This window comes from Pan paniscus, chromosome 12 (genome assembly GCF_029289425.2).
Source record: "Pan paniscus chromosome 12, NHGRI_mPanPan1-v2.0_pri, whole genome shotgun sequence".
Lineage (NCBI taxonomy): Eukaryota > Metazoa > Chordata > Mammalia > Primates > Hominidae > Pan > Pan paniscus.
The window spans coordinates 55,421,585-55,438,745 of record NC_073261.2 but is presented as its reverse complement, the minus strand read 5'-3'; the positions used below and the strand labels follow the sequence as shown (position 1 = coordinate 55,438,745).

At 47.1% G+C, this 17,161-nt stretch overlaps 2 protein-coding genes across 2 annotated transcripts in view; one reads left to right on the top strand and one right to left on the bottom strand.

The window, feature by feature from the left end:
• Nucleotides 1–16,430, top strand: part of ATP6V1B1 (ATPase H+ transporting V1 subunit B1) — a 29,675-nt gene extending 13,245 nt beyond the window's left edge. The window contains exons 3-14 of the mRNA XM_003830953.6: nucleotides 9,029–9,127; nucleotides 9,316–9,409; nucleotides 10,001–10,078; nucleotides 10,922–11,061; nucleotides 11,904–12,005; nucleotides 12,579–12,676; nucleotides 13,784–13,907; nucleotides 14,169–14,319; nucleotides 14,579–14,661; nucleotides 15,441–15,545; nucleotides 15,739–15,868; nucleotides 15,961–16,430. Of these exons, the coding sequence (XP_003831001.1) occupies nucleotides 9,029–9,127; nucleotides 9,316–9,409; nucleotides 10,001–10,078; nucleotides 10,922–11,061; nucleotides 11,904–12,005; nucleotides 12,579–12,676; nucleotides 13,784–13,907; nucleotides 14,169–14,319; nucleotides 14,579–14,661; nucleotides 15,441–15,545; nucleotides 15,739–15,868; nucleotides 15,961–16,124 (1,368 nt within the window). The 3' untranslated portion in view covers nucleotides 16,125–16,430. The remainder of the gene's footprint in view (nucleotides 1–9,028; nucleotides 9,128–9,315; nucleotides 9,410–10,000; nucleotides 10,079–10,921; nucleotides 11,062–11,903; nucleotides 12,006–12,578; nucleotides 12,677–13,783; nucleotides 13,908–14,168; nucleotides 14,320–14,578; nucleotides 14,662–15,440; nucleotides 15,546–15,738; nucleotides 15,869–15,960) is intronic.
• Nucleotides 1,286–8,149, bottom strand: LOC103783725 (elongin-C-like). The gene has a single exon (XM_063594855.1). It carries the CDS (start codon nucleotides 7,434–7,436, stop codon nucleotides 6,855–6,857), a length of 582 nt encoding a protein of 193 aa, XP_063450925.1. The 5' UTR covers nucleotides 7,437–8,149; the 3' UTR covers nucleotides 1,286–6,854.
• Nucleotides 16,431–17,161: the final 731 nt, after the last annotated feature.

Genomic DNA, 17,161 nt, shown 5'->3' with positions numbered 1-17,161 from the left:
CATAGCAGGCGATAGTATGGATGTACTGTAACTTACTCAAGAGTCCCATTATTGATAGACATTCGTATGTTCTCAGGTTTTGCCATTACAAATAGTACAATATTGTATCCCTTTTAAACGGACGCTTTTGTGGTTATAGGATAGATTCCCAGAAGTGGAATTGCTGGTTCAAGTACTTTTTTATTCCAAATTAGATATTGACAATTTGGGGCAAGATGGCTTGCCCAGAAGGGTTGTGGTAATTCACATTTCCACCAACCAGGTATGAGAGGACCCACTTCCCCACATCCTTGCTGGCCCTGAATATGTTCTCTCTGTAGTTTTACCTATCTAATAAATGAAAACTAGTACTGTCTCGCTTTTATTTACATTTCTCTGATAACTAGGAAAGTTGAGTGTCTGTCCATATGTTTACCATTTTGATTTTGCTTCCTTCTCCGTGAAATCTTCCTACCAAGCAAGTTGTGCATACGGGAGCTCCTTGTTTATTGCTCACAGGCTATCTTTTGCAACAATAAATGAAACAAAGATTTCATCTATTGTGTCTCTGCCATACAGAAGTTTGAAATACTCATATGATCAAATATTTTTTGTTTATACCTTCTGAATTTCTTGTCTTGCTTAAAGACATTGCTCATCTGTCTTTTAATTGGATTATTCAGAAAGATAGGAAAGAAGAAAAGCTCTTCCAGTATTTTTTAAAAATTGTTTTTACTTTATATTTAAATTTTTTTACATGCCTGGAATGTATTTGGGTTTATGATGTGGTTATCTTCTAACTAGATATCCTCTTATGTTCTATATATTATTTCCCCTCTGAGAATTAATTAATATACAACATTTGTTCTATAATAGTCCTATAAAATCTGGGATCTCCTTCTGGACTTTTTTTCTTTCCTGCTGATCCATTTGTCTACCTCATATCAATTTACTGCTTGACTTCAGCAGCTTTATAACAAGTTTTAATATCTGAAAAGGCAAGTCCTCTATCTCTGATCTTTTTCATAACTACTTTGGCTATTCTCAGACATTTATGTGAACTTTAAAATAATTTTATTAAATTTTAAAATAAACAATAATCCATTAGGGTTGGATCAAATTTATATACTTTTTAAAAGGATTAATGTTTTTATGCTAGTAACTAAGAACATTAAGACAATAATGCTCTTCATTGTTTAGGACTTGTTTTATGTTATTCCATAATATATTTTTTTGTACCTTTCTTGTTATATTTATTTCTAGCTATTTTATGAGTTTTGGCCCTATTGCAGATGGGATGGTTTTCTCCGTTGCCTCTTCTAACTGGTTACTACTAAAATAGAAAAAAAAGGAGGGGGGGAATGATTTTTAAATATTTATCTTATAAACAGCCAAATTATCTTATTCATTCTAAAACCTTCTTTCTAAACCAGAACCTCTTGAGTTTTTCTAAATGTATAATATAATCTGCAAATAAAGGGAATTATGTCTCTTTTTCCGTCAGTATACTTTTACTTTACTTTTTATTTTGAAACAATTTCAATTTTATAAAAATTTGCAAAGATAAAAATAGTAGTAGGAACATCCATGTCACCAACGGTTAATATATTATCTCATTTGCTCTATCATTTGCTCTCCATGTGTGACTGTGTGTGCATAATTTTTTCCTGATTTTTTTTTTTTTTTTTTTTTTTTTGAGACGGAGTTTCACTCTTGTTGCCCAGGCTGGAGTGCAGTGGCACAATCTTGGCTCACTGCAACCTCCACCTCCCCGGTTCAAGCGATTCTTCTGCCTCAGCCTCCCGAGAAGCTGAGATTACAGGCGCCCTCTACCACGCCTGGCTAATTTTTGTATTTTTAGTAGAGACAGGGTTTCACCATTTTGACCAGGCTGGTCTCGAACTTCTGACCTCAGGTGATCTGCCCGCCTCGGCCTCCCAAAGTGCAGGGATTACAGGCATGATCCACTGCGCCCGGCCTTCCTGAATCTTTTGAGGGTACGCTAAGCTCAAGTACTTCAGTGTATATTTCCTAAGAATTAAGATATTCTTTTATATAACTACAGTAGAGCTATCAACTTCTGAAATTTATACTGATACAATACTTTAATCTACCATCCACATTCCAATTTATCAATTTACCTGATATCGGGTAAGCTGATAAATTGGAATGTAGCAATTTTTTTTCACTCCAGTATAGGATCCAGTCTAGGGTCAGGTATTGCGTTTGTCATGTCTGTCTACCTTCCTATAATCTGGAACATTTTCCCACAGCCCTTCTTTGACTTCCCACAGCCTTTCTTTGACATTTTTGAAGAATACAGTCACCTTCAACCACCACCTTTAAAAAAATAGAACACTCGGCCAGGCGCGGTGGCTCATGCCTGTAATCCCAGCACTTCAGGACGCCGAGGCAGGCAGGTCAGGAGTTCGAGACCAGCCTGACCAACATGGAGAAACCCCGTCTCTACTAAAAATTCAAAACATTAGCTGGGTGTGGTGGCACATGCCTGTAATCCCAGATACTTGGGAGGCTGAGGTAGGAGAATCGCTTGAACACAGGAGGCAGAGGTTGCAGTGAGCCGAGATCGCACCATTGCACTCCAGCCTGGGCAACGAGTGAAACTCTGTCTTAAAAAAAAAAAGATAAATAAAAATAAATAGAACATTCTCTGTTTATGTTTAATTTTCTTTTTTCTTTTTCTGGTCTTACTGTATAAACAAAAACTTCCAAAACAATGTTAGGTAACAATTATAATATAGGCATCTCTGTTACTGATTTTCATTGGAAATGAAAGTAACGTTAGCATTTTACCATGTACAAGGATGTTTTTTTTGTTTTGTTTTTTTTGTTTTTTGTTTTGTTTTTTTTTTTTGAGACGGAGTCCCGCTCTTTAGCCCAGGCCGGATTGCAGTGGCGCAATCTCGGCTCACTGCAAGCTCCGCCTCCCAGGTTCACGCCATTCTCCTGCCTCAGCCTCCCGAGTAGCTGGGACTACAGGCTCCCGCCACCGCGCCCGGCTAATTTTTTGTATTTTTAGTAGAGACGGGGTTTCACCATGTACAAGGATGTTGATGTTGGTTTTGGTTAATAGTTTAGTGTTCAAGTAGTTACCTTCCATTCCTGTTTTATATAGAATTGTATTAGAAACAGATGCTTGGCCAGGCACAGTAGCTCACGCCTGTAATCCCAGCACTTTGGGAGACCAAGGTGGGCAGATCACCTGAGGTCAGGAGTTGGAGACCAGCCTGGCCAACATGGTGAAACCCCGTCTCTACTAAAAATACAAAAAATCAGCCGGGCGTGATGGCGCACACCTGTAATCCCAGCTACTTGAGAGGCTGAAGAAGGAGAATTGCTTGAACCTGGGAGGCGGAGGTTGCAGTGAGCCGAGATCTCGCCATTGCATTCCAGCCTGGGGGACAGAGTAAGACTCTGTCTCAAAAAAAAAAAAAAAAACAAAAACCACACAAAAAACAGATGCTGAATTTTATCAGAAGCCTTTTGGCTTCTATTTACATAATCTTATAGGATTCTTTTTTAATCTATGTTGACGAACTCTCTATTATTATGAATTTTGTTATCAAATGTTGACAAATTCCCTAAAGTTGATTGCTCTAGTCTTGCATTCTTGGATTAAATCCTACTTGGTCATACATGTTTATTTAATGCACTGCTTGATTAGACTAATAATTTATTTCTGCATCTATATTAATAAGAAATATTGATCTATAGTTTTCCTTTTGGCTCTATCTTTAATGTATTTGGGAATTGTGGGCTTTCTATTTGGTAGTTGTTTCCTTCTAATTGTTATTCATTTTATTTTATTAGCTTAGCTAGTTCCTCCAGTACAAGGCTGAATAGAATGAGAATAGCAGGGATTCTTGCTTTGCTCCTAATTTTAAACAGAATGCTTTATGCATCGTATCATTGAATATCATATTTTCTGTAGGGTTTGTTTGTTTGTTTTTTGTCGAGACAGGGTCCCTCTCTGTCACCCAGTGCAGTGGTGCAATCTCAGCTCACTGCAACCTCTGCCTCCTGGGTTCAAGTGATTCTCCTGCCTCAGCTTCCCCAGTAGCTGGGATTACAGGCACCCACTACCACACCTGGCTAATTTTGTATTTTTAGTAGAGATGGGGTTTCACCACGTTGGCCAGGCTGGTCTCAAACTCCTGACCTCAAGCAATCTGCCCACCTCAGCCTCCTAAAATGCTGGGGTTAAAGGCGTGAGCCACTACACCCAGCCTATGTAGGGTTTTTTGAGGATATTCTTTTTGGAGTTAAGAAATTTCCCTTTTATTTCCTGTTTTCAAAGAGTACTTTTGTTCTTTTTTGTTTTGGTTTTAATCATGGATGGGTTTTTTTTTTTTTTTTTGACTTTTTTCAAAATGTTTTTAGATGTTGATAGTTTTTAATCTTTTAATTTGTTAATAATGTGAATTACATGAATAGATTTTCTCCTATTAGACTAGCCTTACATCCCTAAAATAATCCCAACTTGATCTTTTAAAATTTCTGTTTATGTGTATATGTTTATCTTCATTTCTTTTCTTTACTTTTTTGGCTTATAACTTGGTCTTTTTTATACATTGCTAGATTGGGTTAATATTTTGTTAGGATTTGTGCATCCATGTTCACAAGTGAGATTGCCTACAAGTTTCCCATAATTATTTTATTTTGGTATCAAGGCTATAATTGCCTCATAAAATGAGTTAAATACAGTACCTTCTCTTCCTGGCTTTGAAGAGCTTAAGTTTCAAATTATTTATTCCTTGACTGTTAGAACTCACTGGTAAAACTATCTGGGATTGCTATTTAATATCTTAAAGATTTCAGGATTATTCTGGCTTTCAATATCATTTTCAGTTGGTTCTGGTTTGAGTTATATTTATTCATGTCATCTAATTTCTCAAACGTGTTGCATAAAATTGTTCATAGTTCCTTTCGTTATCTTTTTAATATTATCAGTTTATCTAGTTGTGACTTTATTCCAACAATTATTTATTCATGCCTTTCTTATTTCTTAATCTGCATTGCCAGCAATTTGTCTACTTTATTCAGCTTTTCAAAAAACCAATTGGCTTTGTTGGTCTTCTCTATTCTATGTTTGTTTTCTGTTTGAATAATTTCTCCTCTTATTTCCTCTACTTTCTTTGGGGTTTTAATGCTGTTCTTTTTTCTGACTTCTCACATTGCAGACTTTTAGCTTCTTCAACATTTTTCTTATCTAATATAATCATTTAAAGCTTTGAATGCATCACACATATATTGACATACAGCTTTTCACTATTACGGGAGCTAAATGTTTTCTAGTTCTGATTATAAATGCTTCTATACCTAGAATGCTTTTCTTTCCAAATGTAAGAGGTATTTCTAACTATTTTTTTGCTGTTGTTATTGATTTCTAACTTACTTTTATGGTCAGAGAATATGGCACAGCTTTATATCTTTCATAGGTAATGGCACAAAATGATGACCTCCTCATTCTTTTCCAGATAATCTGTTATTTCAGTTTTGATTGCCTCTAATGACAAGGAGTAATTCAGAAGAGTGCTTTAATTTCCCAGAATATTAGGAATTTGGGAGGAAAGTGTTGTCTTTTTACCATCAATATTTTGTTTGTTTGTTTGTTTTGGGTTTTTGTTTGGTTTGGTTTGGTTTTTCATAGAGATGGGTCTCGCTGTGTTGCCCAGGCTGATCTCAACCTCCTAGGTTCAAGTGATCCTCTCACCTCAGCCTCCCAAAGTGCTGGGATTACAGGCGTGAGCCACTGTGCCTGGCCCCATTAATTTTAGTTGGATTATGATTATGGCTTACTCCCTGGTAAATCAGCGACTTGGGAAGTGAGGTGAGGGAGCCTAGGGGATGCAATGCGTTTGCTCCAGGACTTTTTCCGGGAAGAAGGTGCAGGTATGGGGCTTAGATCTCTTGGTGCTGATGACAGCTGACGATGAGTGTCAATGGGGATGGTGTGCTCTGCTAGCCCAGCTTCCCAGGCCAAGTCTGTGACCTCCTCTAGCTGTGGGTAAAGACTGGGACTTGGTGGCTCCCAGAGCGTGCACAGACAGCAGAGCTCAGGGATTCCCTGGGGCAAAGCTCTACCTGCCCATGTGCTGCCTGTGGTCCTGGAGGAACAGCCTGATGGTTTGTTGGTTTGGTTTTTGGTTTGGTTTGGTTTGGTTTTCTGAGATAGGGTTTCACTCTGTCACCCAGGCTGACGTGGGACATGATCACGCAGTGGCATGCAGTGGCATGATCATGGCTCATTGCAAGTTCGACCTCCTGGGCTCAAGTGATCTTCCTTTCTCAGCTACCTGAGTATCTGGGACCCTGATGTGTTATAAAAATTGAAATATAACTCACATACTGTTAATTCAGTGGCTTTTAGTATATTCACAGAGTTATGCAAACATCATCATAATCAAATTCCAAAACATTGTCATCACCTCAAAAAGAAACCCCACGCCCATTAGTCCTCACTCCAGTCCTCCCTCTCCCAGCCCCTGAGCACCAACTAATCTACTTTCTGTCTTTATGGAATTGCCTATTCTGGACATTTTCTATTAATAGAACTGTGTAATATGTGGCCTGCTGTGCCTGACTTTTTTCACTTAGCATAATATTTTCAAGGTTCATTCATGTTGCGGCATCTATCAGTGCTTCTTTTTTTTAATGAATTGGCATATTTGTTTATTTCTCAATTCGTGAAAATGTCCTTAATTTGTTGATGTAGGAAACAAATTTCAACTCTGCTAGGCAAAAAAACAAATCTGCTTTGCAATGAACTTCATATAATTCAACTGCATACAGGCAACACACTATATATGGAAAAAGTTACTAACTGAATTATGGGTATTAACTACTGAAAAGAGTTAACAGTTTATTATAATTTTTTTTTCACAATCTAGGAAGCTGGCAGCCAGCAGCAGTTCTAACACAATTTCGGGTGCTATTGGGAATTCGGGAATCTTGGTGGAGCTGTTACTGTAGTGAAACTTGTTTGCAAAATACAAGCATACTTTTAATAGCACATGTGAAGGAATCTCTCTAAAATTGAACTCATTGGTTTTGTTCTCAGCAAACTCATCTGGGCCATTCAACATAGTTTTTATTGTGCCTGGTGTTGATGCCTGTTCTCTTTTTACAATACATTCATGACCATTGGATGATATCAATTTGACATACATGGCATCAGGGCCTTCATAGCCACCATAGGTTTTCTCCTCTCCATCCATTTTGTTCTTATGAAATCCTCCTTTGCTTCCCAAGGAACTTGAGAAGTTTTTCATTAGCCCCACAGCCACCATAGCCGGGTCCCCATGTACTGCCATAGCCCCATTCCAGGGCCGCCCCCTGACTCGGCTGCCTGCCCCCACGGGTTCCAGGGCAGTCCCTTCCTTTTTAATGCTGAACGATATTCTATTGTATGAATACATCATATTTTGTTTATCCATTCATCAGTTGATGGACATTGAGTTATTTTCACTTTTGGCTATTATGAATATTGCCAGACTGCTTTCCAAAGTGGCTGCACTATTTTCTATTCCTCCCAGCACTGTATGAGCATTCAAGTTTCTTCACATCCTCAACACTTGTTATTATTATTTTATTTTATTTTTTTTGAGACAGAGTCTTTCTCTGTTGGCCAGGCTGGAGTACAGTTGCATGATCTTGGCTCACTGCAACCTCTGCCTTCCCGGCTCAAAGGATTCTCCTGCCTCAGCCTCCCAAGCAGGTGCCCGCCACCATGCCTGGCTAATTTTTGTGTTTTTGTAGAGACAGGGTTTCACCATGTTCCCCAGGCTGATCTCAAACTCCTCATGTGATCCACACGCCTCAGCCTCCCAAAGTGCTGGGATTACAGGCATGAACCACCTTGCCTGGCCTATCTTTTTTATTATAGCCATCCTAGTGTGTGTGAAGTGGCATCTATCTCATTGTGGTTTTGATTTTCGTTTCCCTAATAACTATTGATGTTGAGTATCTTATCTTGTGGCTATTGGCCATTTGTATGTCGTCTTTGTAGAAATGTTTTTTCAAATCCTTTGATCAAATCCTTTTGATTATTATGGTTTAAAAGTTCTTCTTCTTTTTTTTTTTTTTTTTGGATGGAGTCTCACTCTATCATCCAGGCTGGAGTGCAGTGGTGCGATGTCGGCTCACTGCAACCTCTGCCTCCTGGGTTCAGTGATTCTCCTGCCTCATCCTTCCGAGTAACTGGGACTACAGGTGTGCACCACCATGCCTGGCTATATATATATATATATATATAGCATTTTCAGTAGAAACGGGGTTTCACCATGTTGCCCAGGCTGGTCTCAAACTCCTGACCTCAAGTGATCCGCCCGCCTCGGCCTCCCAAATTGCTGGGATTACAGGCATGAGCCACCACACCCAGCCTGAGTTCTGTATATATTCTGGATATTAGCCTGATTTTTAAAATCCTTGATCCCTGGAAGGACTGCGTGAGTCAATTCTAGTCCCATGCCACTGGTATCGAAGGACGCCTGAGCAGAGGGAAGCACTTTGCCAGTGTGTTTACCCCTAGTCCACAGGGGCAGAAACAGATATGCTGTCCAGGATCCCGAGGCAGCCCAGTCATTATTACATCTTTATTGAGGTTTTACAAAGTGCCAGGCACCATGCTAATGGATCTGCATATGTTATCTCATTTCCTCCCTGCAGCAGCCGTGGGAAGTAGGTGTTATTATTATCCACATTTTAAAGACGAGGAAACTAAACCTCATTACTTATGACTTACGTATTTAATGAGTTACTGAAATCGTAAAGTAACTTCCACAAGGTCAGGCAGCTACTAAGCTTCAGAGTTTCAGTTGTAACCTGGTCTTGCAACTCTGAAGTGGGTGCAACTGCCTCCCAAACAGAATTCAGACTTTCACTTCCCAGCCCCTTGAGTTCATTTCCACAAGTGTCTGGACACTAGAGGGGAGAGAACAGTTTGGGACTGGGTCAGGGAGGGCCGGAGGAGGAGAAGGGACTTTGCCTCCAGTCTCACTGTCACGTGGCTGCTCTCCCCTCCTGCCAGTTTGCCCAGTATGCGGAGATCGTCCACTTCACCCTCCCAGATGGGACTCAGAGGAGCGGGCAGGTGCTTGAGGTGGCTGGCACCAAGGCGATTGTTCAGGTGAGTGGGGTCAATGGGACATTGGCTAGTTAAATCAGTGAATTAACCCATAAAGTTCGCACACTATCTACAAACTCTGAAGGCAGGAAATGGTCTATTTCCCTGAGAGCACAAAACGTGCCCAGAATGGGTAGCCCCATTCCCTCCAGCAGGCCCCTTAGTGGAGAAACTCCCTCTTGTTCCCACAGGTGTTTGAAGGGACATCAGGGATCGATGCCAGGAAGACCACTTGCGAATTTACAGGGGACATCCTACGAACTCCGGTGTCAGAGGACATGCTGGGTGAGGGACAGGGAGGGGCAGGGGTGGGGGTGCTCCTCTGCCTTCCCAGCCCAGCTTCTCTGACCAAGCCCTCAGCACTCTACACTGTCACTTCCTGTTTACTTCCTGCCTGTCTCCCTGGTGGGCTCTTTGAAGTCTGGGGTATGTCTTCTCTCTGATTCCTGACCCCAGCTCAGGGTCTGACATACAGGTGTTCAATAAATGAGGAAGGTGGGTTCAATAAACTAGAGACACAGTAGGTAGCCACCTATTTGGAGCCAGGCTGAAAGGGACTGCTAAGCCTTGAATATCCCCTAATTCTCTCCCAAGACCTGGCCTGGCCCTCTCCTCTCTCTAGTCCTGGAATCCCCCATTAGAGTCATGGTCCTGGGCCAAGGCCTTGCCTGTAAAGGTTTCCAGGAGAGGAAGGAAGACTCTCACAGGACAGTCCTTGTAGCTGGCTCTCTGGGTTACCTGTGGGCTGCCGGGGAGGGGGACACAGGGCACTCCTGTGGGGAGTGGGTGGGAGCTGGTGGTGGTGTGCAGGGTAGACAGTAGTGAGGGACACAGGGCTAGCCTGAGCACCCTGCAACACTCCTCGTCCACCCTCAGGTCGGGTTTTCAATGGCTCCGGCAAGCCCATTGACAAGGGGCCAGTGGTCATGGCGGAGGACTTTCTGGATATCAATGGTGAGTGACTGGAGGTTCTGGATGGCTTCGGGACCCAGCCCTAACACCTTCCCCACTCTTGGAAGTTCTGCCCAGACTCACAAGCAGAGCGGATGTGATGGGAGAGCAGCAAAGGCCTCTCTATCCCCAAATCTTCCACTGAACCCCAACACTGTCGTCAGCACTCCATGTCCATCCCCTGTAAAATGCCATCATCATTGGGCAGTGTTCCACGCCTGCCCCAAGGCCATCATGCCCCTGCCTTTGGCTTCCTGTCCACAATCCTGAGAATGGGCTGCGGTGCTCTGCCGGCTCTCGTCCATTCAAGCGGGCACCTTCCCCAGGCCTCAAACCCTATCCCATCTGTTTACTGAGGACACACTGGGAGGCCTGTGGGAGCCTGTGGCTTGCCCTAGGCCACACAGAAAGTCAGTGGCAGAGCACAGAAGACTCATCTGCTCAGACAGGAGGCTGAGTCACCCGCAGGCCCTCTGAACCCTGCACTAGTATCTGGAGGTGGTGATGAGGGCTCTGCCCTCTTGGGCCCCGAAGCCTCAGCCTGAGTTTCCACCTGCCTGCCACTTCCAAAGCACAAGGGCAGCTCTGTCCAAGGTAGCACTGGGCCTGTGGCTATTTAAATTTAAACTAATTCAAACAGAAAGAAAGTCCCATTTCAGAGTCACACGTCATGTGCTCAATAGCCATTTGTATCTAGGGCTACATCAGGCAGCACGGCCAGAGCACGTTTCTATCATCGCAGAAAGTTCTGTCAAACAGTGCTGCTCTGGAGTCTGGGGTCAGTGTCGAGGAGAGCAGGGAAGGGTTTGAACCCCTGAGCATGGCTCTGTGATCGCCCTCTCCCAGGCCAGCCCATCAACCCGCACTCCCGCATCTACCCCGAGGAGATGATTCAGACGGGCATTTCTCCTATTGACGTCATGAACAGCATTGCCCGTGGCCAGAAGATCCCCATCTTCTCAGCAGCCGGGCTCCCCCACAATGAGGTGAGGCCTGCAGGGCCAGCAGGCATGGCTGGGGGAGGGACAGAGCAGAGGCTGGGGCTGCTGGACCAGTGAGGACAGCTCCTGTGACAAGCAGGCAGGGGTTGGCAGGGCTGGGGTCGCCAGCATCGAGACTGGCAGCTGTCCCTGGGCAGCTCAGGGACTCAGGACTGCACAAGATTTCCTCCAGGTCCAATCTTCAGGCTGCCCCAAACGAGGGAGCCCATGGGGAGCTCCCAGAGTAGAAAGTCCTGCTTGGGGGAGCTCACAGCCCCTACCACCGTCCCTGCACTCATCTTTACTCACCCGCTCCTGCTTCTCTCAACCACCAACAGTGAACAGCCGCTTCCTCTCAGAGCAGCTGGTGTGACAAGGTCTCTAGATGCTCCTCCAGCCACCCAGGCATGATCACTCAAAATGGCCTGAGTGATCAGAGGGCATAAGTGCCCCCACCCTACTGTGACCCTTCCTTCCCAGCTCTGGACATGGTGTCTTGGAGGCCCACAGACTACAGGCCCAGGGCAACTCTGTGTCCAAATAGCTCCCCCAGCAGGCTGTGGAGGGGTATGGAGCTGCCCTATGCCAAGGTACCCAGACCCATAAAGAGGCAGTTGCTCTTTGGGACTGTTACTCTGTCCTGCCTCTCGTGTCAGGCACCCCCAGCCCACTAGCAGCCCACAATAACTCCCACCCCCCACCCCAAGAAAGACTGTAGCACCTGGGGCAGCCCCCTCACCTCTCTGGGCTTGGATCCCTCCCACCAAAGGCCATGAGCCAGTGGTGCTCAGTGGGGCAGGGGTCAGCTCTGACTCTGACGTCCTCCTGCCCAATCCACTCTGCCCTAGATTGCCGCTCAGATCTGCCGCCAGGCAGGGCTGGTGAAGAAGTCCAAGGCTGTGCTGGATTACCATGACGACAACTTCGCCATCGTCTTTGCAGCCATGGGGGTGAGGAGACTTAGTAGACTGGCAAGTTCTGGAGGCTGTGAGCAGGCAGCCTGTCTCCCTCAGCCCCTGGCATGACCTGATCTGATGGGGAAGCCATCAGTGTCCCGGCCAGCCAGGAGGGGTGAGGATGGGAGCAGTGACCAGGGCCATGTGTCCCTCAGGGTGTCCCAAAGGCAATCACAGTGGTAGGATGGGCCCTGGGTGGCCTGAAGGAGGGGAAGCCAGGGGATTGGGGGAAAAAAGATAGCTTCAGGAACGGGAGGCCTGGGAGGCCAGGGAGGTGGGCAGAGCAGCAGCTGGCGACAGGAGGGGCAGGGATGGCACTGAGCAGAGCTGGACTTAAAGAAGTCTCAGCCTCTCCAGGGGGATCTGACAAGGCCCTATGAGGACTGGGGCAGCAAACCCAGTGCCTGCCCTTTCCAGCCCCTGGGTCACCCCATGGCCTTGGTGCCTTCACCCCCAGCGACTGGTAGCTGGTCAGTCCACAGGCTTTCCTGAGGACACCTGGGAGGGGCCAAGCCTTGCCCTCAGGCCACAGGGCCCTACCTCCAGCCCACCCTGCTGTGTATCCAGGTGAACATGGAGACAGCCAGATTCTTCAAGTCTGACTTTGAGCAGAATGGAACCATGGGGAACGTCTGCCTCTTCCTGAACTTGGCCAATGACCCCACGTGAGCTTTCCCTGATGCCCAAACTGCCCTCAGGTGGGCAGACCCCGTCCCCTTCCAAGACCTACAGTACCAGGGCTCCAGGGCATCCCAGAACTACAGCCATACACCAGAGCTGGGAGAACAACCCTCATTGTGTAGATAGGGAAACTGAGGCCTGGGAATGGCGAGGAAAACTCACAGGCAGAGGGAGCCAGAACATGACTCTGTCTGCTGCCTGTGCCCTCTGCTCTTCCCACAACCCATGTCCAGCCACCATTCCAACTCAGGGCTCCTCATCTCTGTGTCACGTCCACAAAGTCACCCCAAGAAGATCATTTCCCTAAACATTTATTTAGAAAAACTGCTATTATAAAAGTGTAGAAAATGGGAGTTTAAATCTGGGGGTCAGGTGGATGAAAACAATTCTAATAAACTATCCTGGGTATTTCTGGAGGGTACTCCAGAAAGCAGATAATAGAATTCTGGAGGTTTTGGTGACATCCCCCAAGGGGAAGAGCCACAGCTCCAGAGCTGGGAACTGAGAGTGTCTGAAGCTGAGGTACGGTATTCAGGAGCACTCCACGTGGGAAGGGTTCATAGGGCTGGCAAGCATAGGGACGAGCACATTAGGTGTGCTTTGAGCAGTGAAAGGGAAAGTGAGAGGAGCAGTGAGAGGGACGAAACCATCCAGAGGACATGGAGTGAGGGTGCTCCAGCTGACCCAAGTGTGGGTGCCCTAGGATAAGACAGAGCTAAAGCAGGTGCCCCCAACTCATCTACAGTGTGATATGCCAGAGTCCTTCCCCTTCAGTCCACAGGGGACAAAAGCCACTCTCATCTTCATCAGGCACTCCTGGCCCTGCCTGGCTTTTCCCACCCAACTTGCCTCCTGGCCTCAGCCCCTGTCCCCTTTCCTACCTTGGACAGTAGGCGAGGTGTGTGTTGGAGTCTGCCTACTCCCAGGAACCATGGCCCTGGCCTAGGGGATGGGGGCAAGGGCTCATCTTATCCATTCCTCTGCCACTATGCACAACACCAGCTTCCCAGTTCACCTTGCGCTCAGCCTCCAGGCTATGTGGTGCATTAGCCCAGGCCTCCAGGCTCTCTAACACCTGGCTACACCTCCAGGATCGAGCGGATCATCACCCCGCGCCTGGCGCTGACCACTGCTGAATTCCTTGCCTACCAGTGTGAGAAGCATGTGCTGGTCATACTGACGGACATGAGTTCCTATGCAGAGGCCTTGCGGGAGGTAAGCTGGCTAGCAAGGGGTGTCAGATTCCTCCCTACCCCTCCCTAAGCCTGACACCCCAGAGGGTCACCCTGCAAATAGAGGGGAGCTGGTCCACCCAAGCCTGCCCCACTCCCATGAGTTCCAGGGCTTGGTCTCAGCCTGGCCATTCCTCCCCTGCCCCCCACTCCATTTCTCACAGGGTCACTGAACCTCCCACCCACCCTTCCTAGCTTCAGCCTCTCATCCCCTTTCTTACCCCAGTGCCCATGGATATTGCAGGTCTCTGCTGCTAGAGAAGAGGTGCCTGGGCGCCGAGGGTTTCCTGGATATATGTACACAGACCTGGCCACCATCTACGAGCGGGCAGGCCGCGTGGAGGGTCGGGGAGGATCCATCACACAGATCCCCATCCTCACCATGCCCAACGACGGTAGCCTCCTCACAGCCCACTACCCTCCAGAGCTCCCATGTCCTCCCTTTTCCAACCAGATACTTAAAGGGCCCACGTTGCTTTGCACAGATGTGCAGCAGCGCTTTTCCTCCATCGAGATAGACACTGCCCTTTCCTCCACCATCCATGCCCCCCCCACATCCCTATCATTCCCATGAAGGAAACAGACCCCAGGTGGCCCTGAGTGGTTGGAGACCTGGGCCCCCACCCACACTGAGGCCAGTGTGTTTTCTTGTAGATATCACCCACCCTATCCCAGACTTGACGGGCTTCATCACAGAGGGACAGATCTACGTGGACAGACAGCTTCACAACAGACAGGTACTGCCCTGTCCCTGCCCACTTCCTGCTCTCAGCCCAGAGAAACACTGAGGAACAGATGTTTCACTGCCCCCAGGCATGAATTAGGAGGGGCCAGCCAAAGCGAACCCCAAACAGGAGACAGCCACAGGGAAGACTGCATGGTTCACAGACAGAAGACAGGCCTGAGCAGAATCTGGTTTACCTGGCTCTGGGATCTTGAGAAGATAATTTCATCTCTTGGATCCTAGGTTTCCTCATCCATAAAATGGGAATAATCAAATATATCACCCAGACGCATTGTGGAGGATAAAAATAAGTTGGCATATAGAAAGCATCTGGCAGATAGTCAATACTATTTGCCTTCCCTTTCCAGTTATTTGCTTCGGTGGGCAGAAAACAACGGCTAACTGACACACATCCGTCCTGTGTGTAGGTTAAAGGCGACCTCTATGACGTTTTTCTCTTTGCTCGGCAGGTTTTTTTTTTTTTTTTTTTTTCAGCTATTAACCATTAAGCTTCAAAGTGGTTTTTGTCCACATTATCAAAAGTTTTGAAATACTGAGCCTTTTATTAACTAATGCCATGTCATCTTCCCCCTCCACTGTTCTGTCTAGGGCCACATATAAGACAGCTGATGCCCAAGCCCTAGAATTTGTGGGAGATAAGAGAGGGTGGGTGTGGCTGTTGACCCCTCGGAATGTAGGATAAGTGAGGAGCTTCTCCTGAGAACAATTTGGGGACAGGGGGAGCAAAGCTTGAGTCCTGCTGTCCACCACTCCCTTTTTCTTCTCCCTCAGATCTACCCCCCCATCAACGTGCTCCCTTCCCTGTCGCGGCTGATGAAGTCAGCCATTGGGGAAGGCATGACAAGAAAGGACCATGGAGATGTCTCCAACCAGCTGGTAAGGAGGAGAGGGTCCGGGGGCTGGTAGGTCCTCTAGTTTCCGAAGCTGAAGGCCTGAGCCCCATCTGAAGGACAAGCTTTTCTCCTGGCAAAATTCCTTTCCGAACGGGGTCCCAGTGTGGCCAGGCTGGGGGCTACTGGACTCCCGTGGTAAGCCCGCAGCGGCCACCGACGCCTTGCCCCTCCCCCAGTACGCCTGCTATGCCATCGGGAAGGACGTGCAGGCCATGAAGGCAGTAGTTGGGGAGGAGGCGCTCACCTCTGAGGACCTGCTCTACCTGGAATTTCTGCAGAAGTTTGAGAAGAACTTCATCAATCAGGGTAAGGCGCGTCGCTGGTGTGGAGCCAGTAACCTCTTCACCCTCCTTCCGCCCCACACACATTCCTAACACTCCCTCCCGCTCTGTCCCTAGGCCCCTACGAGAACCGCTCGGTGTTCGAGTCGCTGGACCTGGGCTGGAAGCTGCTGCGCATCTTCCCCAAGGAGATGCTGAAGCGCATTCCGCAGGCCGTGATCGACGAGTTCTATTCCCGCGAGGGGGCGCTGCAGGACCTCGCGCCTGACACGGCGCTCTAGCCCCGCGCGCCGTGGCACCCCAACACCGGCAGGGAACCTACCCTCGGCTCCCGGGTCTCCCCTCCCTCGCCACCCCAACCAGCGGCTTCTGCGCCGCCCTCCGCCCTCCGCTGGCTCCGAGGTGGTGGGGGCGCCGCACGCTCCATCCCTTTCCCTCGCTCGATTCCTTTTCCCGCGCTCCATGCCTCCCCCTCGACTCCCGGTGCTGCGGAAGAACCGAAGGTTGCGATGCCTTACTCTGACGGGAGCATCTGTATTTTTATGTTAAAAGCCCACAAAATAAAAATAAAAAGTAACTGAGATGAATTTACCTTCGTTGAAAACAAGACTGGCAAAAGAAAGATAAAAATGAAAGGAAAAGACAATTGTTGAAGCTGGGGGCTGGGGTTATGAGCACACGGAGTTCATTAAACTATTCTCCCTATTTAAAAAAAAAAAAAAAGCCCAACGCGGAGGCTGAGACTGTTGTCCCAGCTACTCTGGAGGCTGAGACGGGAGGATCGCTTGAGCTCAGGAGTTCTGGTCTGTCGTGCCCTATGCTGATATGGTGTCCACACTAAGTTGGGCATCAATATGGTGACCTCCCAGAGACGGGGGCCAGCAGGTTCCCTAAGGAGGGGTGAACAAGTCCAGGTCTGAAACCAAACAGGTCATAACTCCAGTGCTGATCAATAGCGGAACCGTTCTTGGGAATAGCCACTGCACTCCAGCCTGGGCAACATAGCGAGACTCTGTCTCTTAAAAAAAATAATAAAAATTAAATTTAAGCCCGGTGCGGTGGCTCACGCCTGTAATCCAAGCACTTTGGGAGGCCGAGGCGGGGGTCACTTGAGGTCAGGAGTTCGAGACCAGCCTGGTCAACATGGCGAAACCCTCGTCTCTACTAATACAAAAAAAATTAGTTGGGTGTGATATCGCACGCCTGTAATCCCAGCTACTAGGGAGGTTGAGAAAGGAGAATCACTTGAACGCGGGGGGCAGAGGTTGCAGTGAGCTGAGATCGCGCCACTGCACTCCAGCCTGGGCGACAGAGTAAG